The 27,170-nt window shown below is 39.7% G+C and overlaps 3 protein-coding genes across 9 annotated transcripts in view; all 3 read right to left on the minus strand.

Annotated features, from left to right (window-relative positions):
• abcc8 (ATP-binding cassette, sub-family C (CFTR/MRP), member 8) overlaps window positions 1-8,423 on the minus strand; it is a 54,280-nt gene extending 45,857 nt beyond the window's left edge. For 4 of the 6 annotated variants that reach the window (XM_077516039.1, XM_077516035.1, XM_077516038.1 and 1 more), the window contains exons 1-5: window positions 8,086-8,423; window positions 6,251-6,413; window positions 3,623-3,764; window positions 1,196-1,317; window positions 278-444 (exon numbers count right to left, since the gene is read on the minus strand). In XM_077516039.1, coding sequence (XP_077372165.1) covers window positions 278-444; window positions 1,196-1,317; window positions 3,623-3,764; window positions 6,251-6,413; window positions 8,086-8,106 — 615 coding nt within the window. In that variant the 5' untranslated portion in view covers window positions 8,107-8,423. Of the gene's footprint in view, window positions 1-277; window positions 445-1,195; window positions 1,318-3,622; window positions 3,765-6,250; window positions 6,414-6,564; window positions 7,035-8,085 lie in introns of those variants that run through there. The other 2 variants (XM_077516036.1, XM_077516037.1) reach the window with 2 other exon arrangements.
• A 1,596-nt stretch (window positions 8,424-10,019) lies between these two features.
• LOC144015747 (harmonin-like) lies at window positions 10,020-26,197 on the minus strand. 2 transcript variants are annotated; one of them, XM_077516047.1, is made up of 21 exons: window positions 26,068-26,197; window positions 24,565-24,632; window positions 23,462-23,605; window positions 23,215-23,353; window positions 21,481-21,589; window positions 21,359-21,383; window positions 21,229-21,286; window positions 20,053-20,241; window positions 19,910-19,969; window positions 19,607-19,663; window positions 18,860-19,002; window positions 18,607-18,672; window positions 18,384-18,529; window positions 18,174-18,229; window positions 13,466-13,507; window positions 12,924-12,977; window positions 12,725-12,824; window positions 11,990-12,099; window positions 11,543-11,598; window positions 11,136-11,238; window positions 10,020-10,455 (listed from the first exon to the last, which is right to left on the minus strand). In XM_077516047.1, the coding sequence occupies exons 1-20, from the start codon at window positions 26,101-26,103 to the stop codon at window positions 11,145-11,147; spliced, it is 1,752 nt and encodes a 583-aa protein (XP_077372173.1). In that variant the 5' UTR covers window positions 26,104-26,197; the 3' UTR covers window positions 10,020-10,455; window positions 11,136-11,144. The 2 variants fall into 2 exon arrangements, with proteins under 2 accessions (XP_077372173.1, XP_077372174.1); XM_077516048.1 differs by lacking the exon at window positions 11,136-11,238.
• Window positions 13,519-18,163, minus strand: LOC144015748 (harmonin-like). Its single transcript, XM_077516049.1, has 7 exons — window positions 17,258-18,163; window positions 16,905-17,069; window positions 16,637-16,753; window positions 15,640-16,257; window positions 14,895-14,942; window positions 14,676-14,804; window positions 13,519-14,311 (listed from the first exon to the last, which is right to left on the minus strand). The coding sequence occupies exons 1-7, from the start codon at window positions 17,357-17,359 to the stop codon at window positions 14,237-14,239; spliced, it is 1,254 nt and encodes a 417-aa protein (XP_077372175.1). The 5' UTR covers window positions 17,360-18,163; the 3' UTR covers window positions 13,519-14,236.
• Window positions 26,198-27,170: the final 973 nt, after the last annotated feature.

Raw genomic sequence — 27,170 nt, forward strand, 5'->3', positions numbered from 1 at the left:
TCATGATGAGGATAAGTGACCAAAAAAAAAAAATGCTGTTGGACTGAGTAATATAAATATACGTAATGTAACTTGAAAAATGTCAAATACACTGTCTAACTTTTTGCACTGAGTTCATTAAACATGTCATTCACAGTTGTGCCTGGCACAACGTCAAAACAATTTACTGCTCTGCCCAATGGGGCTCCAGAGTAACAGCAGACCTGAGTCAAATCAAATCAATCAGCGACGCATGTCTGCACACATTCGTCATCACAGGAAGTGGGGACATACTCACCCTGCCCAGGATCACATTGATCTCCACAGCCAGCAGGAAACCATAGAGCAGCACCAGCAGGCACGTGATGCAGTAGCGTAGCTGCCTGGGGCCGATACCATGCTCCGTGTATTTGGCAAACTTGATGGTTTTCATCATGAAGGCGAGAACCCAGTAGATAAGGAGGGCTGAGGAGAGTCCACGTGGATAAGAGGTCATACAAGAGAGCTGCAGCGAAGTGATGGGTCTATTTTTGTTCTTAGATTTACCAAATTTGATCATTTGTAATTTTGTTTTGAAGAACATCTCTGCCACTGCACCAGAGGCTGCACACTGTACAATGGTTGTGCTTAATTCTGCTGACCCACTGAACCGCTACTCTCAAGAGAATGGCTCTGACATGAAGACCTACTAGCCCAAAGCGACTCAGGAAGCAAGTAAAGCACTCAGTTTAACACCGTTTAGTTAATGATGTGCAGTGTTGATTCCGTTCTTTATTTCACTCGAGAAAAACCTTATCTTGCATCTTTTCTACACGACTATTAGCAGGCTCATTCATATTAATATCTGTGTTGGGAATACAAAACCAATCAGGCAAACCAGCTAATGCTCATTTGCTTAATGAAAAAAAAGATGATTAATGTCTGTTTGGAGCACCGTGCACCAGATGATATTGCTTTCTATCCTGATGCTGTCTCATCTCAGACTCTCAAGGCAATGAACTGTTCAGCTGGAGACACATTACTAAATCAGTCGCCTCATATTTAGAATCAGCATGAAGCACGTACAAGCTTACATGGCGGTTGTTGTTCATTTCAACAAAATGTCAAAATGTCGACGTATAATTTATTTAATCCTTTATTTATTATTCAAGGCCAAAAGAATGATAGTCTCCAACAGAGACCAACTGTACTGTAGGTGCATGATTGATGGCTTTACCTAATAGTAGTTTGGGGAAGTTGGAGGTCTCAATGTTATGATAGTAGACAATCGAGGTGATGCCAGCCATAAAGGCGAGACCTGCAGGCATGTACAGGTGAAGATGGAGAGACTGGCTGAACCTACACGTGCGGCCAGAAAGAGCACACAGAATTAAATATATGCAAACGATCAGTCAAGTTGTGGTTCTGTGTCTTTGGACTTGGTTTTAATTAGAAATCATGCATCTAAAATGTCATTTGACACTGCTGAGCTGTTGCTGTCTGACCAACAGCGATCCATAAAACAAACTCATTCGTTTAGGACATCAACTTTAAGACATTGGCGATCAATTTTCAGTATATATTTTTCCAAAGATATCTGCCGGTGGTTGGTGGTCATTGATCAGGAATCAGGTCTGCATTTTGCAGGAAAGTCAGCTATGTCAACCATAAATTATCTTAACTGTGCAGTGATGCCTTGAATTTAATTCATTCACCTCATAACTTATAACATGAATCATCTTTCGTCAATGAAATGAATAGAAATGTAATTAATCTGTTACAGTCACCCCCCTCGAAAACTAACATTTGCTTGTATTTTTTTAAGTGAAAGTGTAAGATTTAGTGCCATCTAGTGGTGAACTAATGGAATGCAACATATTTTTTTTAACTCTTTCACCGCGAAAAATGTTTAATAACGATTCATAAAATCACGATATATGCCGCCATAAACATTAAATGCGATCAACTACGCTTTTTTTATTTTATTTATTTATTTATTTATTTATTTTTATTTTTTTAATAATCAATGGCCAGTGCAACATCGAAGTGCAGCGCTGCCTGGTCAATAGGTTGTGGAATCAAAAACACTCACTAACTATGGCCAGCAGATGGCAGCATTGTATCGCTTGTCAATGGACTGAAGGTTTATGAAATTACAATAAAACATGACGAAATCTGATGAAATAGAACTTTTTCAAGGATGATGTGAATTATCAAAGCCTTTGTCATATTAAAGTATTTTTTTATAACGTGTGGCAGTAAAAGAGTTAATTAAGCACGCACACTACGGTGCCTCAGAGAGACCACACTTTGCATGTCTACTACCAATTATTATTTGGAGTGAGCAAGTAAACTAGCAGCCTGGCGAGCAGGATAGGGTGACGAGCAAGAGTGTCTAGTAAGAACTCGCTGGAAAGCCTAACATGAGTAGCTAGCAAGAACTAGCTGGAGCGGCTAACAAGAGCGGCATTTGTGTTCAAGTATGTTGCTTTGGGGGTTCTATAAAACTGCAACTATCGATACTGATTGTTAGCATGTCAATAGTGGTTTACCACTTTAAGCATTAAGCTAGCAGGGCCTTTCTTAATTAAGGTAGTTGTTTGTTTTTCAAATACACAAGTGTAATTCTTTTGTGTTTCGTTTCACAGCAAACTTCAATTTCTTTAAACCTGTTGAAGCCTCGTTTGAAGAATTGTTCACTAGTTGTGAAACTGCCACTTATTGTGAACAGAGTTGAATTGAGTTCACTGCCGCCTTAGAGCGCTCACATCTCAAGTTTGCACTCTCAAGTCAAAGCAGAAAAAGCAAAAAAATTCAAGCGAATTTTGAAAAACTCACAAGTCTGGTCACTTGTATCTCAAGGCACCACTGTACTGTCATTCAAATGTGACCGAATGAGACAATCAAGATAATACAAAGAACTCTCACCATGCTGCTGTGCAGTTCTATATGGAAGCGTAGAGCTGCCAATGTGGAGTAAACATTTTTGGCTGACGAGTATGTTCGAACATACCCGCAAATATGTTCGAACATACTTGCAAATATGTTTGAACATACTCACAAATATGTTTGAACATACTCGCAAATATGTTTGAACATACTTGTAGGTACATGCTATATGCTACAAAGTTAGCACGCCTTCCCATAATGCCACGGGGTATTATTTGTGCATGCGCGAGTGAAAAAAATGACGAACCTAAATCATGCACGGCAGACACAACATATTCAATTATATTTGCGAGTATGTTGTATAAACATTTTTGGCTGGCGAGTATGTTCGAACATACTCACAAATATGTTCAAACATACTCACCAGCCAAAAATGTTTATTCCACATTGGCAGCTCTACACTTCCATAGACAACAATGCCTACCTTCCCTAACATTGTCAATCAAAATCTATTATTTTTGTAAAGATGGATAATTTTGGATCAATTTAAGTGTGCAATGTATTTCTAGAAAATGCATCATGCTATACACACACTCCTCACTGCTGTATGAAGCAAACAGTGAAGCGTAAGCAGGTGAAAAGTTCTTCTGTCTACTTCAGTAAAAGAAGCCTCTTATCTTTATGCATTGCACAAAGCATCTTAAAAGCCAGCTCCAGTTTGTTTAGTATACCCACATATGAACGTATCAAACATCGACAACAGAGATCGACCTACCCATCGGAGACGATGCCCTCTGCAATCTCACAGACAAGGATGAAGAGGAGCACAAAAGTGAGGAGCCAGCGCAGGTTGTGACCTGGGAAGTGAAGCCAGGTGCTGTGGTGGATGTGGACCTTTGAACTCTGACTTCCCCAGCCTCACATCGGAAATGGGAAAAGGAAGGCCAAGACAAGAGCCAGTGAAATAAAAACTGATTTTCTTTTCAGTAGCAGCTTTGCACCTATAAAGAACATCAAGGGCCTGCAATGTTCTATAATAAAGGATTTTCTTGGTGTAATGGTATCATGCCTTTTAGATAAATAATTCCTCAGGGAGCAGCTTTTATGATCATAACAGTGATCGCGAGAGGTGAATACTGCTGATTCCCGCGACCATTATTCCCCTCTGACTTCCACCTCCTTCATCACAAGTGTGCTAACTGTGCTGCGTAACTGCCTAGCATGGTGGCCAAGATGCAATCAGCCTAATTAATAGAAGCTGCTGACATTAAGTATATTTAGATGACTGTTAGTGGAGTGGCTGTTGTAATATTCATTCCAATCTGCACCTCTTTGGTGGCCTTGTAGTATGGAAATAGCAGGTAAAAAAAAAACCTCATGAGCCAGCTCTTGGGATTTGCAGTTGTGCTGCAGGCTGAGTGAGGGAGCAGAGTCTTGTGTACAAATAGGAACCTTGTTTAAAAGGTTCGTTTGGTCCACTCCACTCAAGGTAAACGTGAAAACGTAATGACCCCTGAGGCCTGCAAAGGACAAGTGGAAACACAGCTCAGGATAACAAAAGAAACAGCAATAAAGTACAGCTTTCAGCTATACTTTGACTGTTAACAACTGATTTACTTCGCATTTGGAGTGAGTGTTCAGCTCTTCCACTTCGGACTGCTCATTTGCTTAAATTGCCTCAATGTTTCACCTTAATGGAGGACATAATGCTCGCTAAATGAAGACTAAGTTGCAGGTTGCCAAACTCAGTTGAGAATAACATCAAATTCTAAATGTACTGTGAGTCTTGTGCAACAGTGTAGTTCTATAGGTGACTAAACAGAAAATATCGAACAATTCATAGCACAAAAGGCAAATGTGGTAACACGGGAGGCATAGCCTGATTTTTTTTCTTTCATTTTTTTATTTTTTATTTTTTATTTTTTTACCTCTTTGCTACAAATAATGCATCTTTGTTTATCTCTAGTTATTCGGGCAACCAAAAGTCATAGGCAGAACAATGAGATGTTCTTAAGATCCAGCATCCCACAGTGGCGGCGAACATTTATGAAGGTAGCGAATGTTGATTTCTCATCAGGGTTTGTTCAAGTTCGCTAAATGTCCACTAAATGTTCTCCAGACATTCACCTAATGATTTAATGTTTTTTCTTGTCGCAAGGAAATTTTGAACATGCTAAAGAGCGTTTAGCGAATGTTTAGTTAACGTTGCGACCTTGAACGAACCCTGACGAGAAATCAACATTTGCTAACTTCACAAACACTTGCAAACGTTCGCCCCTCAGTGGGATACTGTACATAATTAACGTGTATCCACGTTTTGGACATTTGTTGTTTGGTGGTGTGCTGTGAGATTTTTTTTTCTCTTGTAGAATATGTACTTTGTCTAAATAAAGTTTTGAGGTCCGAAAGAGCTGATTTGGTTGCAAGCATTCCCTTATTCTTTTATTAGTGATGTCGAAGATTTAGCTGTACATTGATCCCTCACTACTTTGTGGTTCACCTTATGCTGCTATTTTTGTCCCTTTTTGTAATTTTTGAGTAAATAAAAACAGCTCTTTCTTTCATTCAATACAATCCATTCATTTTTAAACAAAATGTAGAATATTTGGTACATTAAGAAATATGTAGCATGATGTTTTTTCTTCTTATAATTCTTCTTAGCAAGTCACTGTCCCATCACTGGTGAGCTATTTTTAGAGTTGTTACCTCAATGCTTGTGTCTCATTCCTCTGTTCTCCCATTAACATTACACTTTTCAATTCGTCATTATTGGCATCACTAAGCGGCAGCAATGCACAAAACAGCAAAAATGAAGTGCAAAGTTTTTCTCCAGTTTTGATGCACATGAAATTGAAGTGTCTCCAAATTTTCTGAAATGTTGCAGGATATTCAAATCTCACATAAATAATAATTATTTACAATAATCTAATTTTATTCCAATTGTATGACATCAGAAGCACCAACTGTGGACGTTCCACACTAATTAAATTTCATCTATATAACAGGAACACAGAGGAGGTGTTGAACCTGTTACGGAGAGTGACAAATTGTTAATGTTTCATGCCTTCTCAAATGGGCACATACATAGATGAGCAGAAGTGGTACGGTTACACACTGAACTTTGCACTTGTGACTGGGTCACCACAATTGTACATGTCTGAAAACCTAGTAGGCCTATGTGCCATTACAATACATTTAGTCAGAAAATATCATATGGATCAAGGAATATGCACAAATATTCAATTCTATAAACCATGTATTCATTGGACAATCAAGGTCAAAGTAGTAGTAGTAGACATAGATATTAATAATGAATGAATTTTGTAATTGTCAGAAAGGGAGAAGGTTGCGCTCATGTTTATTTGAACAGACGTGATTGGTGGAGGTGTGGGGCAAAACTCACCGATGAAGAGGATGGGGAATGTGATGAAGAGAAGGAAGACGTGCGGCACCACGTTGAGCGCGTCCAGGAAACAGCCGTTGTTCAGAACGCCCCCGTCCACATTGTAGGCCACCGAGTTATTCTCACTCCCACAGAACGCCAAGGACATGGTGGAACCGGGACTCTGCAAGGAGCCAGCGTGAGGAAGGAGAGCAGGAGGAGGAGGAGGGGGAGAACCAGGAGGAGGGAGTATCAGAGACAGATGAGAGACCCACATTTAAAAAAAAAAAAAGAAGAAGAATGAAAATGATTTTTTTTTTTAAGGAAACACTGACAGCCTCTTCAGCAGATCCTGGCAATTTCCAGTGTGACCTCCTTTCTGTTCTCCCTTAAATCCAGCTTGTAGATTTTGGATCCAGTGACGAAGAGGAGAAATAGGGAGGAGAGAGAGGTGGGGGGGGGGTCAGAGGCAATCCCAGTCCAGCGCAACGGTAGCTCCCTCGCCTCGTCTGCAGTCTAAGCAGCTTTGGGGGTCACGACGGTGACAAACATCTGCATCCTGTCTGCCTGCGACTGCACACATCCTCTAAAAGTGAGCCTTTAGTTTTCGCTCAGTCCTGCGCAGCTCCACTGGAACGCGTTTGCACTCTCTCACATTGCTCTCACACACACTAACACCCGGCGGTGGCAGCATTCTGCAGTGCACCTGCTATTCTTGTCTCTTTTCAGACTGGAGCGACCTTGGAAGGTGAGAGCAGGAGGGGCTGAATGTGCAGGCGGGCTGGACGAGTGAGCTGGGAAAAGCAGGAGGGTGAAGATGTAGAGGGGGAGGGAGAAAAGACAAAGATGAAGAGAGAGAGAGGAGGGATGGTGTCTGCCCAATGAGGAGAGCAAACATCACATAATTGTATAAAGCGTGAGCAAGCATGCTAATCTAAACCCTAACCCAGTTTCAAGACTTGCATAACTTCCTCTCTCATTCATTCAACATATCATGTCATACCCCAAAGACCTCTGTCGAGAAATAACCCAACCGCCCAGTGGTAGGGTGCACACGTGAGATAACACATGAATTATTAATGGTTCCTGCATGGGTTAAACATGTTATGTGTGTGTCAAGTCCATTGGGGGAAAGACTGCATACAGTCAATAGCAGAGCACTTGAGGGATCAGTAAAACTCACATGGGAACAGATTTGAATCATCCACACAGGGATATGACTTGACAAATGTGCACATAGGCTAGGGTATGACAAAACAAGCAGTTGCCATGAGCTGGTATCATGTTTTCAATCGCCATGGATACAGGAAGTGATGTCAGTATGTGCAGTTTTTTGTCATTGGGCATTTCTGTCTCACATTTATAGCTAGCTAACTCGACATGCCAGACTACTGGAGGGATGTTGTGCCAGCTCAAATGAATCATTTTCTCCAAAAACACAGTTCAAGACAGAAGAAACAAGTCCTCACAAGAGGAACATTTAATCAAACTTTGGTGGTGACCTATATCTCAATGATAAGCCTCCATCAGTGCATGGCGTAGCTACATGTGGACTGTGTGCAGGGGAATTGAAACTGGGTGAGAATAAAATCCACACAGATTTAGGTCAACAGCTTGGACAGCACAAGCTACAACAAAATGTATACAGTTCTAAAATAGTAGACTGGTTAAGATGGACTGCAGTTTAAGATGTTTTAAGATCATTTGGAAATAATCATGCTGCCTGTCATTTGCAGTGCAACTCTGCATCAATTTCGGGATGGCACAGGCAGTTTAGGCAAAACAATGCAGAAATTGATGCAACAGTGTGAATGAATAACCATTCAAAGTGTGGAAGCAGGTGATCATAGACTTACCGGTTTGTATCGTGAGATCATCGCAGTGCCACGTCCGTCACTTCCGATGGAGAAAAGAGGAATAAGCTACCAAAGTGCCTCCTGTCATGAGCTCGGAGGGTAACCCAAAAATCGGACAGGTGGCGGTGGACGCCTTGAAGGCGTGGAGCTATCCTCGGTGCTGAAGTCGAGTGCAACTAAGGTGAAAGATCACGAGGAGTTGGGCGGGAAGAAGGCAGAACCAGGCCCACCTTTCTGCCCCCGTCATCAACCGGCGGGCAGCTCAAGCAAAAGCGGCGCAGCAGGTCGATGCAATGCTGCAAATGGTAGCCGGGCAAAAGTCACGTATGCAGCGTGAGTGGAGATGATTCCACAGTGGTTATATAACTGGGAAGAGGGACGATACACACAGTACTACCAAAAACACGGGGATTGTTTGACCTACTTTTTAAAGACGGGTTTAAATGTTGTTTTAATAGCACTGCAGACAGAATAATCAAGATATATGCAAGAAATACACTTGAAAACATATAAGATTGTTTGTTTGAAACTAGAAATTTAAGAAGCACTATTGCCCCCTGTGGACATCCAGCTACACGACTGCACTATGTTGCTCCGAGTCCTCATCATTTAGCCTAATTGATTCTTTCCCTGTCGGGGGTCTCGAACTCATTTTCAATTATAGGTACAAAGTGACTGGAAAAGTTATTTACAGTGAATATTCAATACCCTCTTCAGATTACACAACTGTCCCTGTTGGTTCATTATTGTAAACAATAGTATCTGTTAAAAACGAAGAGTAATGGCAAAGATTTTGTGCCAAAACGGGAATATCCAACCTATTTAGCAATAGACTTGCCATTAGTGGCCCACATAATGCAATGCAGAAAGCTTGATTTGGCCCAAGTCTGACACTGCGCCCAACCTTTATTGAGTCAAGGCAAATGTTGGTCCCCAACTCTCCCAAAAAAGAAAAACACAAATTAACTTTTTTAAGACTAAATTATTCTTTTTCATGAATAGCAAAAAAAAAAAAAAAAGACACTCTAGTTAAATTTACCACATTTCTTTTATTGGAAGAATGTTTTAATTGTTCTGCTGTCATTCACAAAGCTGATTTTATCCATCCGTCCATTTTCTTAACCGCTTACTCCTCACAAGGGTCGCTAAAGATGATTTTAATATTTAGCATATAGTACACATTCATGCAGTGGTTGGAAATCACTACAGGAATGATTGCCAAATCCTACATTTTAAAACAGTAGCCTAAATGTTGTAAATTTAGGAACAAAATGAAGTAATGGAACACACACACCTAGCAAAGCTCTTAATATCTGTTATATTAATGTCCAACAGATTGATTCTATCAGATAAGGATATTGAAGTATACAGTGACTACTGTTAGAAGCGTCCAGTAAGTGTAGAATTGCACTCATCTGACTCTGTCATGCTAAAAGATGCCTTTAATATTTTGTCTGCCATGCAGCTAAAAAAAAAAAAAAAAAGCTAAAAAAACAAAACAAAACAAAACATACAGTACAGTAATAATATTCCAACGAACAGGATCTCCACCAAGTAACCTCGCAAATACTCGTGATTAGATGCATCAATATGGCATTTTAAACTACAATCAGAGTAAACACATTTTAACTGGCACAGTTCAAATAAGACAAATAAATGAAAATGTAATCTTTTTTGAATAGGCATCTTTCAGTAGGAAATGATTAAAAAAAGGTGATGATGTAGTGAGATTGATTATTATATAATACAAACATCCATCCATCCATCCATTTTCTTGACCGCTTATTCCTCACAAGGGTCGCAGGGGGTGCTAGCGCCTATCTCAGCTGCTTCTGGGCAGTAGGCGGGGGACACCCCGGACTGGTTGCCAGCCAATCGTGGCTGAATGGATTTGCTAGTTTCATTATGGGAGAAGAAAAACTGTAGAGCAGATATCTCTTCTTAATTCCTTTATTGTTCCTATAAAGGGCAGTTGAGTTGACTTGATTTGACATTGCCTCCAATGTGCCACACATCTATTTCCAGTGACCACTAAGACACAAGCATGGAGGAAAGCACACATTTTGTTTTGTTTTTTTCAGGGGAGGAGGCAACGGCTTCACAGCCCAGCCACAGAGGTGAAGGAATTGAGTACTGATCATGAGCATCTTTTACAAATCAAAAGAAAGACAATTCACTATCTTGGCAGGATCTGCCTTCTCAGTTTTGCAATGGAAACTAAGAGCAAACGAAGCATAAGGAAGCTGCAGGGAAGTGCATTACACTTTGATGTGATGGAAAGATTAAGTAAATCCCAAAGGAATCCTCAAGAAAGAAATGCTCCTTCTTTTTAACCGGACTGGTTTTCGAGGCAGAGACTAGAAGAACGTTCTGTTGAAGACAAAAAGACACGTATTGTTTACTCAAAGAGAATAAACACATTGAAAAATTGCTTTGTCCTGTTGATGCTCTGCAACAAAACAATCTAACACACATGCGTCTGAGTTTTACCAGCAAATAGGAATCCGATTGAAACTGCAGCCCAGAACTTCTCTTTCCAGTTAAAGCTTGCAAAGTGCAAATGAACATTTGATAGACACCAGTGTGGGCTCATGCAGAACTCCCCCACTCTGAGTGACAACGCATGCTAGAACATGTCACAGTCCCGAGGAACAACGCCAATCGGAACAACTAGTGAAGGTTGGCATGAGTCCTGCTCTGCTTTGTGACCTCGGGGCACAGGACAATACCACACACGCCACACGTGCGTATGTATGTTTCTATAAAGCACGCAGGGTTGTCAGATATATGATAGGATGGGTCAGTGAAAGCAGATTCAATAAAAAGATACCGCCTTGGGACATTTTCTTTGACTGCAAAAGAAAAAGTCGATACTCTCTGCTGCCAGTTTTACAAATGTGGCAAGAAACGATACAAAAAGACACATTTTGTTCCTCCTGATTGACAGTCACATGTGCTTAAGTGGGTGTTGGGGGGACACAAATATCACAGACAACATTAACATCCACTCTGCTGTGCAGAAGAGGAGGTTTGAAAGCAGATGGCGTTACCGGATTGCGTTAGGCCTGAAGCAGGTAGCCGTGCCTGTACAGTGTTGCACTGCCTTCAAACACCTTTCTGTTCACACTGGGACTGACTGATGCTGACTTTGGGCTGCACAAACATGTGCAAACACACAGACACAAACCACATCGTCATATTCTATGCCTGATCTGCATTTATTTGAGGAAACTGCTCAACAGAAAATTTGAATCAGAGCTTAAAGTGTTCCTAACAGCAAAACTTAGAATTCAATTCAGTGGATGAATTTGTATTTGAATTGACTGAATGTTGAATTGAATTAAGAAAAAAAAATTATTACAATTTCAAATGATGTATTCTCTAAGTATACTTGTTAATGTTTAAGAAACAATTAATACTCTTTACTATTTACAATGATTAAAAAACAACAACTTACACTTCATCTTCATAATGTTTTGGGGGCGACACTGCAATCACAACATCGATCCAGTCCTGAAAGTGACAACATAATCAATTTGTCTCGGCTCGAATAAAACATGACAGCAGGCAATCATTAAAAGGCGACTGTTATGCGGCCCCCTCACTCAGAACAAACCCTCCTAAAAATTACCATCTGGCTTGATAGAAAAATAGATCTAGTCATCTGTTGTCACCTTGCACCCCGACTTGACTCTAATGCAAGTAGACTGTAATGGAAAAAAAACACATTCCTTGATCTTTACGCAGATCTGCAACGAAGTTTAATAACTTGCACCGGCTTGACCTAACCATGTGCTATTACACTACGTTTGTGTTAAGTTTTTAACAATAATGTTGCTGTTATATCGGCTGGCTAACGATTCCCATTTGAAAACAGTACACACTGAAGCAAATAATACAGTACCCCTCCACTATTCCAGGCTCGGGCCAGAGAGTTTTGTCCTTCGGTCAGTGGAGCATCTAACAGGATCTTCCCATTAACAGCCATAAGTTCATCACCTGGTACAATACCACCTACAAATGCACATTACAGACATTTTAGCTAACAAATATAAATTCATAATAGTGATGCATACACGCTAGAAAAGAAATGTTTTACAGTATAATAAACTGTTGTGATGAAATGTCATACAGTTCATATTAATATTCTTAATTATGGCCCCTTTAAGGGACAGTGAGTGAGTGAGTGAGTGAGTGAGTGAGTGAGTGAGTGAGTGAGTGAGTGAGTGAGTGAGTGAGTGAGCAACAGACCTATTGGTTTGCTGATTTTATATTTCTTGAATTGAAAAGCAATTGTTTTTGGAGAATGTCCCTGTGTTTTTTTTTTCTTTTAGTAATACATTAAATAAGTAACACAGGTAATAATGTTAAATTTGAGTCATAAAAATCATGATCGTCTACTCAATCATTACATTTTATGTTGCAAAAATTAATATATAGCAATCATTTTAGTCAAGCTACATTGTAGATGCAATGCATCTTATTTGCAGTAATTCAACAGCATTAGGTCTAATTATCAAAATACTGAAAATTGTTTAGATTAAAAAAATAATTAAGAGATAAAATGGAACAGCACTTATCAAAAAGTGGTGTACTCGTGTGTTAAGCACTGTGTAGTACATGCATGCTCTATACCAACCGTGATTGTCTGCAGCCCCTCCCTCGTACACAGATGACACCACCAATTTCCCTAAAGGTGAGTCAGCACCCCCCTCCAGAGCCATGTCAAGCTGTCCCACCTAAAGAGTAGGATACAGAACCATCAGTCTGCTCACCTGACATTTAAGGAAAATGGATTTTATTTATTAATATAACAAGGACTTATCTGAAGTAGGTACCTTTCTGATCCGCAGCAGTCTCACATCTCGTCCTTCTATCTGCTCTGAGGAGAACTTGTTTTACAGAGAGGAAGATTAATGAGGAAGGAGAAAACAAAACACGTGAGTGCGGTAATAAGTAAAGAGAGATGCCAAACTGAAGAGGACTTGTTTCCTCATTTCTGTTTGGTCACATTCATTGATGACTTATATGCTCTAAACACACATTACAATATTAAAAACAACACAGTGGTAGCAGTACATTAATCTTCATAATCAGTAAGTGCTATTGAGCTGGTCTTCATTGGCGTGAAGTGCATAGAGCCGATGTTCCAGCAAAGAGCAGAATGCATACACGGTAAATAACAAACCATTCTCACTCACACGTGGGCAATTTACAATCTTCAATTAACCAAACATGGGCGTTTCTGAAATGTGGGAGGAAGTCAACCTCTAAACTTTGAGTCAGACATATGCATTATTCCACCGTGATGGCCTATATCATTACATACTATACAATTATCACATAAAATATATCACATTGATCATAAGACATACAATACCATTGAGTGGGGGTCAAAGTCTTCCAAGTACTTCTGAAAGCCCTGCAAGAATATTAATATGCTTTACATCTAGCACATCCACAAATCAATAAAGAATTAACAAAAAGGATACAAAACAGCAACAAATGTGAAGGTTTTATGGTCACATTTCCTTTGACAACGATCTTAATTTTACTGAAGGTCGAACAAAGCCCTTAGAGATAGGACAGATGATTTATTCTGCTATTCTCATTCATTATTACCCTATAATGGCTATTTCCCTGCTCTTGGGGGAGATACTAAAAGTGAAATGTGGAAATCCAATAAAATGAAACACAAGCACTTTTTTGTTGGGATTCTGAAAGAGTGCACAATCTCTGATTGTAGCCACTAGAATCACCAAAAGAATGGCACACAATTACCAGGGAGCGTTATTTCCAAATGAGAAGCACAAGGGAAGTAGAAAAACGGAAAATGGAACCCATCTGTTGAGAAGTCAATAAAACGACCGCTTGTACATATCATTCCAGGCTAAAGCAATTCGAGCAAAAACGCTCTATAGTTAGGTACATGATTTACTTTGTCTATAAGGTAGAAAAACACTGCAAATGTTGACAGTCAAATTTTATGGGAAACCTCTTACAATGTACTGCCAGTAATTCTTGAAACTATTAAAGGTAGCCAGACCACAGGGAAAAAGATCAAATCTAATCATCTGAATTTAATGCCCTGCTACAAGCAATAAGAGAAACAATTTAAGGCAGAAGTAGGAAGGTTATTTATCACTCAAGTTTAAATTACTTGTGGTTTGTTGTTTGATTTAAAAGACGAGTTGAAAGGCACCATCCGTTTCAACATTTCTGCAGGCTGAAACACAAAACCACACGAAAATACTGAGAGACAAACATAAATACGCTGGGGCAAGTTCCTTCGAACATGGCATCTTATCATAGCCAGATCATTGGTTGCCCGATGGAGACGTCAACCGCAAGATTGATGTTCACCATTATAAAGCTAAATAGTGTTACTTCATACTTGATGATTATTAGTATAACAATTATTGTTGACTTGTGTTGTGTGATCTAAGATGAGTTACTATGTGATGGAATCTGCAAATATTATTTTCCATGAAGCAAAAACTGAAATAATTATGCTACAGAGATTAACTCTGATGTGCCACATGAACGCTTCATGACCCTGTTAAGGTGAATCACACGGGGTCACAGCCTACCAAGCCATCAGAACGAACAGCAGGTCTGAGAGGGTCCGGTCGGTGGGTCTGCGACTGAGGCAGCATGACGGGCTTCGACATGACGGGGACTGTAGGACGCCGCTGGTTCGGAGGACTCGGTGCTAGTTGCTATCGGAATATTACCAATGCATTTAAAAATATTTGAAGTTCTGCTGTAATAGACATTGATGAGTATGAGATGTGGAATTTAACACTCACCAAGGAAGGAGTGGAAATGCGACTGGCATGCGAAGTGTTTCTCATAACCTGAACCACAGTAAAATGCAGTGAAACATTGCTGCACATCGTAGAAATGTCTTTGCAAAAATGATCTCAATTTCCTCTCTGTATCGCAGCTCGGGGTGGGAACCTCTGGGTACTTCACAATACCATATGATCTGCGATACACCGCTCACGATAACGATTATCTCATGATATGACGATACCGCGATTATCGATATATTGGTCAGGTAATAAATCCACGCTAATCTATGATAAAACTACTCAAGACACAAACTGATGGGTATACCCCCCCCCCCCCCCCCCCCCCCGCTACCTCTTATGAGCAGCTCCCCCTAGCGGCCCACCAAGTAACTGCTCAATAAGTACAATGGAGCCAATATAGTGGCTGTATATTAACTACAAATATCGATACTTGGCGTAGGCATATCGATAATCTATCGTGAGACAAAGTATCACGATTTATCGCAATATCGATATATCGTCACACTCCTAATCGCAGCATTATGAAGTCCCAAAAAGGCAGAAAACAGTCCAATCACTGCACACCACATGCAATGCATCATCATAACAAAGCCACTACCAGTCAATAACAGCTAACATCTTCAAGATACTTCCTGAGGCTAAAGGGAAATCAATGATGAGCCAATAATGTCATGCCATTACCAAACATCCCCGTCAAGGAACAAAACATGCATTCAAGAACACACATTACGCTGCTAACCTTGGGACTAGAAGGGTAGGACATTTCACTCGTGTTGGATGAGTAGATGCCCCCTCTCGGGAGGTAGCCACCCGCCTCCCACTCACTCCTGCGCTCAGGTGGACTTGAGGGGTGAGGCAGGTTATGATGCTGGCGGTACCCGTTGAGGGCGCCTACTTTTCCTTCAGACTGTTGCGGTGGTGGAGGAGGTGGGGGCGGCGGGGGAGGTGGTGGTGGAGGAGGGGGTGGCGGTGGGGTAGGTGTCGGGGTGGGCTTCGGGGATGAAGGCGGGCGAGTTGACTGAGATGGATGAGGTCTGCGCCCCTTGTTTGTCAAGGTCGATGAGGCAGAGGGGGGTTTCCGAGCGTTGGGTGGAGACGGTGGACGGGGCTTTGTTGATACTTTAGAAGAATAGTTGGGGATGGTGGGATTTAGTTTGGGTGAAGGCGGAGGGAGAGGCAAAGGAGGGGGAGGCTGGCTAATAATTGGTGGGGTGGGGGCTAGTCTCTTAAGAGGCCCCTTCAGGCTCTGATCCACATGATCCAAGTTAATGTCATCCAGGTCAGTCGTGGCTAAGTGCAGACCTCCGGGGAAACGCTTCACCTTGGGCTCCGAGGTAGGTGAAAGGGGTGGTGACAGCTTAAGAGTCAAAACAAAAATATTGTTGTAACACTGACAGTCATGTGTAGCAATGATGAATAATTCTAGACCTCTGCGGTGTGGTTTTTGATTGTAAAAAAAAAAAAGCTCTAAAACAGTGCATTTGTAATTCAGCCTGTCCTATTTTATGTGCCAACAAAACTCATCAAGAGAATAAAATTGGCCATAAATTCATAAAAAAAATGCCCAAACAGTGATTAACTGAAGGCTGCCATTACGAGCAACTGAACTCGTCCCCCTAGTGGTCATTTTTACTTACATATAGACATATTTCACTGTATGTGAAAACATAAAAAAAATATTTTAAGACAGATATGAAGAAGGGAACCACACAGAGCAGTTGCAATTTAAAAAGTACCTCTGGTGACTCGTTCTCCACACAAGAGATTTGTTCCAAGCGAGTCTGACAAAGACGCTCGACCCAGTGTTGTACTTTCTCAGACTCTTCAAGGTCTTCTCTTTCTGTTTCTGAAACCTGTCATTCAGGCATCATAATAGAACGCCAAAGTACAGGAGTAAATCCCACACACACATTCAACTATTTTAACAATTAAAAAAAAAACAAAAAAAACATTGCTGTTCTGAGTAGAGCAAGAACAGCAAATTCCTTTTGATGTGTATTGTACCTCCTGAACCAGTCTATTGATCTTCAGCTGCTTCTCCCTTTCGTACATCTCTTCTTTCTCCTTGGCCAATTTCAGTTCAAACTCCATCTCTTTTTTGTTTTTTCTCTGCTCATGCAGCGTGTCTGCGTTAGACATTTTTTTCTTTTTCTTCTTCTTGTCTCCTTTCTGCAGTGCCAATAGTTTTAAGTGTCAAACAAAAACTGTCTGTCACTGCAAACACCATGGCAAAACATGCCCACAAAAAAAATAAAAAAATAAATAAAAAAAAGGCTAACTGAAATTTTCATGCAACTCTAAACCATCTTAAACGCTCTCTCGCATAGCACCAAACCAACATTGGAAGTCAACAATACCTTGCGGAATGAAGGAAGTTTGCCTTCATATCGGTAAAACCAGCCAAATGCTATGGAGATGAAACAACAGACCAGCATTAGCTGATCACACAATTCAACCATCCAATCAAATTATTTCCTGCATAAAGATAATAATATATCACAGATCCAAGAAAAACAGGGAAGGAAGAGATCAAAGCTCTGTACTAAACCATGGACAGTGTCCATGGATTTACAACAAAAACACCTGAGTTCACACAAGGAAATTTGACCTTAACTATGACTCATTATTTACTTTCTATAAAGCTACCTACCTACCCATATCTACCTATAAATTTACCTATCGATCTACGTTTGTTGTGCTCAATTAAGAATGTATGTTTGACATGATTATATGGATTATAAGGAATACAGTGTAAAGTGTTCCCTCGTGGTTCACTTTTCGCGGCCTTGCTGTTTCACGGATTTTTTAGTGCAATTTTGCATGCATTTTTTGTAGTAATATACCTATTTTATAAAATTTATGAAGGTTTGAACATTGAGAATGTTTAAACAAGAGAGAAATGTGAGACAGTGTAAATGCCTCGATGAGAAAAGTGTAAACTGTGTGGTGAGAGGTTTTAGAGCCTTAAAACATTTCTAATAATGTAAAACATAAAGCTAACTACTTCACAGTGTTAATTTATTGTGGGTATTTTTTTTTTATCTAACCCCAGTGGAAAATGAAGGAACACTGTAATGTTATGTTATGTAATGATTGAACTACTCTATATAGGGTGGGTTCGGTGGGTTCGGAAAACTACATGACAATTACCTAGTAGCATTTTTATTTATTTATTTTTAACAAATTCGGCTGAAGAGCGTAGTAAAATGTTAGATTTGGTTGTCAGAGGAAATCTGAATGAGGTTTGTTTATACATGTAGACATCTAACTCACTGGATTGTCCTCCTCATCCTCCTTGGCCTCGTCTGTGAATGAGCTGGCTTCATCGTCTAATGAGGAGTCCATAAGAGGCAGCACAGCACACAATAGTGATTGAAAAACCCCATGCTCATTTACATTTACATGCTTGGAAGCATGCTTGGAAAAAAGAAACTGAAATGTTCATGCAACAAGAGAAAATGTTGGTCCAACTGGTGGTCTTACGGGAACTTTTGGCCTTCGGAGACTGAGTGGTTTTAATCTCAGGTGGGCTGGGTGATGGGCTCCTGCGGATCTGAGGATCCAGCCGCTCGGTGGTACCATAGTCTTCTTCCCACTCTCTGTGGTGTTTCCTCTCCACAGCCTCAATCCTAAAGAGGATGACAAAGTAAAGAAACATTCAAATGTACAGAGGGTGAATGTTAGCTCAAAGAACAGAAATGATTACCTCTCCATCTCCTGCTTGTAGCGGTGCTCTTCCTCTGCAGCCTGCTGTGAGATCTCCATTTTCCTTCTGGTAATACATTTGAAGCTGAATTGTTTAACTATCCACCCAACATACCAAAACAATTTATTGATGTTGACAACGAATCATTTCAATCCTGTCAAGTCATTAAAGAATTTAAGTGTTACATTTTTTTTTAGAGGTGGAAAAATACCTGCTGTAGAGCCATGAAAACCCAATAGTACCGGTAACTTACTGTCTCTCCTTCTCCTGCTGTTCTTTAAGGATCTTGTTGGTCTCCAAAGCCACCCTCTTCTGGTGCATCAGCTCCTGCCTCTCCAGCTCCCTGCGTGCCTCCATTGCCAGACGCTCCTCGTCCGTCATAAACAGCTCGCCGCCCTGAAAAATCAGCAACAGTCAGAGAAAGCATTGTGTGAACCAACCAACCTCCTGGACTGTGAAGTGAATGTCACATTTCATTTCAGAGCTTCGCTTACAACCCACTGTTTGCATCATGGGAAATTCTATGAAAACAGTCATAAAAGTAAACTTATTTGAAATACATTCTTGAATTTGAATAATCCATAGGAGGACATTCTGCACGCAGTATGTAAAATAGGAAAACACAAATGCATTAGACATGCACAGTAAATAAGACAGGGCTGCTTTTCATTTATTGCACATTCATCAACAGCCCTGATGTAAACAAGCTCATGAAAGACGTGATTGATGGTAAATGTTGAGAGACCGAGAGGAAGGCTAAATGATGTAGCCATAAAAATGTCAGATGCGCATATGAGAAAAATGAACATGCGCTATTTGTACCATCATTGGCTGAGGGAATTTTAGTCATTACAACTTTAAAGATAAATCAAGCATGTGATTTCCATATAAAGTGCAATATGTCTTTAAAAATTTATATAAGAGTAGACATAGCAAGTCAAATGTGCAACAGAAGTTCAAAACACACAAATGTTAGAATGTACTATTAGAATTTACTCACAGCTCCTGTCAGAACAGTAATAGTCAGACTCCTGCTGCTTTTGAGGACTCTCACAGCCTTGGAAAGTAAGAAAATAAAAAAAGACAAATAAATAAGGCCCAGTTTCATTACTTTTACAAATATAAATAATATTAATAACAAATATACAGACAAAGCCCTTAATAACAAAAGAGTCTCAAAAGGCTTCGCACAACCACAGTTGACAAATACTACTTAACAACATCCCTTGATCTTAACCACAAGAGGGCGAGGAAGAAAAAAAACACCATAAGGGGAAATATAAGATGTTTTGATGTGGTTTACCTCTTTGTGGTCCACATTGGTGAAGTCCACCCCATTCACTTCCACAATCTGGTCCCCAATCTATATTTTGTGCGCACAAATTGAAGACATTTTGCAGGTGACAGAAGGAAAGAGAGGTCATCTGAACATTGGGGAGTACTCACCTCAAGTCCGACCTCAGCAGATAGTGAGCCCGGTTTGACGTTGCTGATGTAGATGCCAGGTTTCTGTGTGGGACCACTGGAGATGCTGATGCCCATGCCTGTGGTACCCACGAGGCTGAGGAAGACCTTCTTCTCCTTGATCTCCTTCCCGCCAATCGATGCCAAACCGGCAATACTGCTTTTTTTCTCCTGGATTGTACATCATGCAAGAAAGAACAATAGACCCTGAAAGAACTGACTGTTGACTATTGAAAGGGGCGAGGCTCATGTCAAGTTTTATCTATTGCTACATCTTGGTGCCTTTATTATATTGTCACAGCTGAGCATATATGATGTATATACTGTAAGTGTCACAATTGGCATTTGAATGTATTTGGACTATCTTGCATTGTAAATAAAATATAAGTTATAATTAGAGGTGTCAAAATTAGTGCATTCATTTGGAGTTCCTTAACACCAGTAATTTTTCAACACATGATTAATACAATTATTTATTACAATTACTGTACAATTATTTGGAAAGCCTGTACTGGGGTAATTCCAGTCGCAACGCAGCAGAAACGCCCATGTCAAAATTTAGCAGTAATAAAAATAATAATAATGCATATATTTGTGCAGACTGGGGTCAATTTGTATTTTATAATTTAAAAAAGTGCAGAATTTCACAACTTATTTCATGTTAAAGATTAGAGAGCTCTTAATATGAAAAGAAAAATGCACTGAGCTGTCACCAACATCTTAAAAATGCAATTCTGCCATTTAGTGGCAGAAAAATGACCTCAACACAAATAAAAATCGCACTCGTTTTTTTACAGTACAGTATATCTTTTTAATTTAAACGCAGTTATATGAATTATTATGAAATTACTGTATCAGTGACATATGCAGCCATATTTATATTAGTTTCATTTTTTTTTGTGTGTCAACAAGAGTATGAAAACTTAGTTAAAAAAATGAATGTACATTTTATTGTATAAAACAAATGTAAAATGTGTGATTAGTTATGATTGAAATCATGGGATTAATTACGAAAAAAGATTAAATTGCCTGACAGCCTTAATTATAATATATTCTATCTAAAATAATTCCTGAAGTTTGATATGAATATCAACTGAATCTTTGTTGTTGATGCTTGAACGAAAGTGTCTTTAATGACACCTTACTAACTGTACTCACCCCAGATTCTGACACAAATTGATCGACAAACTGCCACTTGAGGGGTTCATCCGACGAGCTAAACACAGATAGCCATCATAATGTCTCATTGCAAGACAGTAACTCGAAAAAGACAAAAAATAGAATGTACCTTTTAACAGGAATCATCCCCACATCTACAAAAAAAAAAAAAAGTAGAAAAACAATAATAGGCTACATGGGACAACATACACAAGAATATGAATTGTGTTGTAGTGTAGGATTGTAACTCACGTCTGACTTTGAGCGATACAATCTTCTTGGTCTTGATAAGACTGATGACTTCCTCATGTATGCAGGAAGATATGGAGTATCCGTTGATGCGAACAATTTCATCACCCACCTAGAGTAACAACATAAAATGGAATAGCATTTATAATGCATTTTGTATATCTTGAAATAGTCGTTAGCCCAGCAATTTACATGCATATTCCAGTCTGTCTAAAGGAATAGAGGATTTCCTGTTCTCTCGTCATTGTTTATTCTCTACTGTTAATGGCCTTAAATCTCTCAAGCGCCCACCATCACATTGACAATTTTGCTTGTGAAACTTATTTGCGATGTACACATCGCAAATGATATTAGCGGAATACTGCACGGCAGTATAGCATGTGCTTAATTGTAGACAATTTATAGTAATAGGACAGATACAACTCCTGGACTTACTGATTAAGAGGTGTGATGCATTATTAGTTTCGACCCTACCTACTAAACATTGGACGTCCTGTGGACGTGCAGATCATGTCTGTATTACGTCGGTTGGCCGAAGACCAGTGCTGGACTACTCAGCGACGTGCAAATTAAGTCCATTTTTGGACGTCTAATTATGACCCCATTTGGACCATGGATACGTGACTTTTTTGGACGTCACAGGGATTTAAATATCAATGTTATTGTTATCAATATTATTTAATCAATTTAGTATTATTTTTTTCTGTGATAAAACTGTATTGCTATTTATTTTTTTCCAATTATATATCTAATGCAGGTATTCACAGGTGCTTACGGGTGGTGGAGTGGTTACGTCACTTACCTTCAATGCAGGTGGTGTGGGGTTCGCTTCCCCGTCAGGGAGATGATGTTTGTGTCACACACATAAAGTCAGGCAATAAATGAGCCTTCAAGAACAGTCTAAAATTATTTTTATTTTAATGATCTAATTTGGACTTGCATTAGCCCTCATTTGGATGCCCTGAAAACGTAAAAACGGAACGTTCAGAGGACATAAATACGGAACGTCCAGAAGACGTTGAAAAAAAGACGTCATCTGGCGTCACAGTCTGCACCTTCAGCGGACCGAGATTGGACGTACAAGAATTACCTTAAAAAGACGTCCTTTCAACGTGTCTTTGCGCAGTGGGTAACAAAGGGCTCACTTGTTTTGGCATTTGTATTGATGCATTCTTAAGGTAGGCCTATCATTTTGTAAAACCAACTCAACACAATTTCTAACAATTATAAATCCATTTGAATATATAATGAACAATTTGATGGCTGTACAAATTGATCTTGTCATATTCTGTAGCAAAGATTATGTTTTTCCCCTTAAAATTATATTTCATTAAGTCCATAATTCCATTGAGATTGGCGTTCTTCGCCATCTTAGATATTATAAACTCAACAATGAGGGATGTGAATTCTAACTGCTATTGTAGCAAACTAAGAGTAAGAGGCCAGAAGAAGCAAAACACATTAGTCTCATGACAGAACCTATTTTCTTAATTATATTAGTAGGAGAATGTTTGTTCAACAAACAGAGGGCCCACTACCCTCTAGTGGACGAATGTATCATGACAAGATATTAAAACAATTTTACTGTCTGGATTACACTTTACTACTAATATATTTTTAACCACATATAACATATTTGTACGCTTCATACCACGTATTGTATGTTAATTATTTCTAAATACTGTTTAAAGAGCAAATGTCCATTTTCAGTGCTTGCCTTATATGTAATATACAAACCTGAAGACCAACATTACCAGCCTGACCATCTTTCACAATTTGTGATATGTAGAGGCCACAGCCAAACTCCAGCCCTCCCCGCACACTCAGACCCAGTCCATCACGATGTGTCCGATCTAACCGCACCTCCTTCAGCTTCCTGAACCCATCCATATCGTAGGGGACATAAAAATAGACAACAGCATAATGAATGTGTCATAAAAAGAAGATGTTGTCAGTTTAATATGATGCCTCCCATTGTACACACCTGGACCTCTTGGGGGTTAGCAGGTCGTACTCCACCTGGTGTTTGAGTGGGATGAGCGGCCGGATAGCATCGAACAGGGGCAAACGCTTTGGTTCATTGATTACCAACTTCAGGTCCCCAACAAGGACAGGCAAATCCATGGACCTGCAACACAGAAATTAAAATATTATTTTATTTAATTCAATTAAACTCGATCAGAGCTTAAGAACTGATGGACACCAAATTTGTGGGATCAGCTCTACACTTAAAATAGAAGGGGACATTAATGGATCAATGTTAGGATGCTAATTGACAGTTCATAATCTTTAAGGGTATTTCAACATAGTCTTATAAAATTCAAAGTTAAAACAACACACGTTCTTATTCTTCTCTAGACATTGACTGAACACAATTTCAAGGTGAAGCTTTCTTGCAACAATTGACTGCCTAGACTTTACCTTTTTTTTTTTTCCTTTTTTTTTCTTTTTTTTCGCATCGGAGCTTTCTCACCAATGAGAAATAATCCAGCAGAGATTTTTTAAGCCCAATAATAACAATTTATTTGTTGGAATCTGAACAGTGAACACCAATGGAAAATACAAATAATCAAATTATTTGTGCAGTTCAAGACAAAAACAACAAGGCAGGGCATTAATAAATCCTTTTCCTTTGAATTATTAATTAATTGGTGCCATTTTATAATTGCTTGGAAGGTGAACATAGTCCTTTTGTGAAAAACTGGCCATGCTTGTCAGGGTACAGTGGAAACTGATAAGCAACTTAAGCCACAGGAACACAGGTACAAAGATGATTGAAACCTAGACCTGCACCCAGCCACCCCTACTATGTTGCTATCAGACACCCAAAAGGACATCATCTACAACTTTAATTTTTGGAGGATAAGAAAAGAATGGACAAAGATATATTTTTTTCTTTTTTTAATAAAACTGCAAAAGGGCTGGGAATTGTTTAAACAGCATGCTTAGGAACTTATTAATTTCAAAGAAGTATGTATGTACAGCTACAAGCAAAACTTTTATAATCAATTTGATCAATATCATTATAAGCACAGACTAGAGTACTCCTACCCACATAATTACGAACACACACAAGCAATTACTTACTGGTGATACATTCGGAGCACATCATACAAGTAGTCCTTCTCTGCTTCATTTTCAATAAGCAACTCCACCTGCAAGACAGCAAAAACATTCCAACCGTTGCATGAGGTGAGCCACGTTATAGCAGTCATACAAACCTGATGACGACTCAGCTGTCGCAGGATGGTTTTTAAAAACCGCTTCGGCCACTCACTGATGTAACACATTTTCCTTGTCAACAATTTAGTCTAATCTTAACCTAAACTTTCCTGCAAGACAAACATTCCACTATCATTCTTAGTTTGTTTGAAAAGTTAACACTATGTTCAGCATGATGAGGCTTCTGTACTGAGGGAGGCTTGACTACTGGTCCCTTCCCAACAAACCACAGCAATGGAATAATAGTACAGTCGAGGAGGCTGAAGGAGGAAGGTCAGGAGTGTCATCTTACATCTCATACACAGGGGTAAACATTCACACTCTTAAGTCATACATACACAACTTTAAAATGGCACAAACATATAAGACTAATGCTCCGTCAGATGCCCGTGTTTCAATTCATCATGGAACTAAAGCTTATAGTCTTAAACAGGTGCACTATGGTGACAATTATGCATCACTGGATCTACATGCTTTTTATGACAGCCATAAATGTCTTTCTACACTCCTGCATGAACAGCACACAGACTTTGACACCATAAACCAATAACATGAAGGATCACAGGCCAGCCACACACCCGTTTTGAAAAGTGCAATGTGTTATCATTTGTAACTTGTTCCCCATTACAATGCACAGAAATGAACAGATCTCAACCTTCCAAACAAATGTGCATTTAATAATCCGTAATTGCACATGCCTGGCTATACTAAATTGAAACTCACAGAAATACTGAGGCAGGCAGCACAACACAAATGAACAAAGCCTGATTGTATCCTCGTTCAGCCTCTAATTAAACCCTTAAATTCCCCATTTATTCCGGCTCAGCTGCTCATAACGGGCCCGTCTTCATTATTCAGTGCTGGTTTGCCCTTTATCAAGAGCCTCTGGGTGTCTGAGTCCAGCACAGATGGTTGTATGGTGATATCCATCACACTCTGGGCCTGAAAACACTCTGGCCATATCACGTTCCCTTCCTCTGTTGTCAAAGTTACCTTTTCAGTAACTACAGTATTCATCCGATGTACATGTATGACATCATGCAAAACACAAAGAACCCGAAAGTAGATATAGGCTATAGTGATTTCACTGTAGTAATGTAGTATTTATAAGTCATATTGGGAATTAAAGATACAGTACCCCAAAAAAAACTCAACTAGAGTATATGTACTGTATCTCTATGTTTAGGCCTACTTTATTGCTATTGTATTAAGAAGCGTCAGCATTTCTCCAAGAGCGTTAACGTTCAATATTAAACACTGATGGCTTGGACATTTACCACCCCCTTCAACTTTCACTCGGACAGGTAGAATTCTAAAAAATGTTAACTTGTAGCGTGAGATATACAGTTAAAATGTTTCCCGCCTTACCTTGTGCCTGAATTCACGAGCAACTTTACGCTCCATTGCAAGAAAGACGAAACGACCAAGTTTTAGCCAACGTCGTGAGGTGAGATGCTTGGACAGTGAGTGAAGTTTGACCCAAGTAAATCGACTGGGGTGGAGAGCAAGTGCGGTACTATTACAGTCTAACTTCCGGCAATGATTTCACAATAATGGCATTTTAAAGCGAGAACTCAGAAATAAAACGAAACAGATTTTGTTTTGTTTTCTATGCTGATCATTCTATTATTTGAGGAAAATTATATGTATTATTTGCACGCATAAAAAAAAATCCAACAAGTTAGCATTTTTTTATTTTTGTTTTGCTTTTTTTACCCACCCAAAAGTCAAATTTAGCAGTACACTTGACAACATCCTCAACAACTGAAAAGGTACGGGTTGTCCGTAGACAGCGACGCAAAGCTTCAGACGACAGACACCGTAGATTGAGCGAAACATTTTGGAGAGGCGGGGGGGGGGGGGGGGGGGGGGGTGCTGAATAATGTACTGTAAACGTCCATCCATCCATTTTCTTGACCGCTTATTCCTCACAAGGGTCGCGGGGGTTGCTGGCGCCTATCTCAGCTGGCTCTCGGCAGTAGGCGGGGGACACCCTGGACTGGTTGCCAACCAATCAAAGGGCACACAGAGACGAACAACCATCCACACTCACACGCACACCTAGGGACAATTCGGAGCGCCCAATTAACTTGCCATGCATGTCTTTGGAATGTGGGAGGAGACCGGAGTACCCGGAGAAGACCCACGCGGACACAGGGAGAACATGCAAACTCCACCCAGGAAGGTCCGAGCCTGGACTCGAACCGAAGACCTCAGAACTGGGAAGCGGACGTGCTAACCACTCGACTACCGTGCCGCCCTACTGAAAACGTATGCAAGAATAATGTACTGTAAACGTATGCAAGAGGAATAATGAAAAATGTTATAATGGATTGATTTAATAAAAATTGTAAATTTCCTTGTAGCGGACGTAGTACAGGACTAATTTTGTACAGTTAAGAAGTCAGCTTTGTTATTATTATTATTATTATTGTTATTATTATTATTATTATTGTTATTGTTATTATTAT

The sequence above is a fragment of the Festucalex cinctus genome, chromosome 3, assembly GCF_051991245.1.
Source record: "Festucalex cinctus isolate MCC-2025b chromosome 3, RoL_Fcin_1.0, whole genome shotgun sequence".
In the NCBI taxonomy this organism is placed as follows: Eukaryota; Metazoa; Chordata; class Actinopteri; order Syngnathiformes; family Syngnathidae; genus Festucalex; species Festucalex cinctus.

Bases quoted from the DNA above. Each gene is read 5' to 3' on its own strand.
- LOC144015748 (XM_077516049.1), bottom strand. From the start codon at position 17,359: ATGGTTGAATTGTGTGATCAGCTAATGCTGGTCTGTTGTTTCATCTCC. The intron at 16,258-16,636 runs GTACTTTTTAAA...TTGACTCTTAAG, and splicing joins TGGAGAACGAGTCACCAGAG to CTGTCACCACCCCTTTCACC. The intron at 14,312-14,675 runs GTAGGCTGTGAC...TTTGTGTTTCAG, and splicing joins CTGTTCGTTCTGATGGCTTG to CCTGCAGAAATGTTGAAACG.
- LOC144015747 (XM_077516047.1), bottom strand. From the start codon at position 26,103: ATGGAGCGTAAAGTTGCTCGTGAATTCAGGCACAAG. The intron at 20,242-21,228 runs GTGAGTACAGTT...TGTACAATCCAG, and splicing joins AATTTGTGTCAGAATCTGGG to GAGAAAAAAAGCAGTATTGC. The intron at 12,825-12,923 runs GTACCTACTTCA...CCTACTCTTTAG, and splicing joins GACTGCTGCGGATCAGAAAG to GTGGGACAGCTTGACATGGC.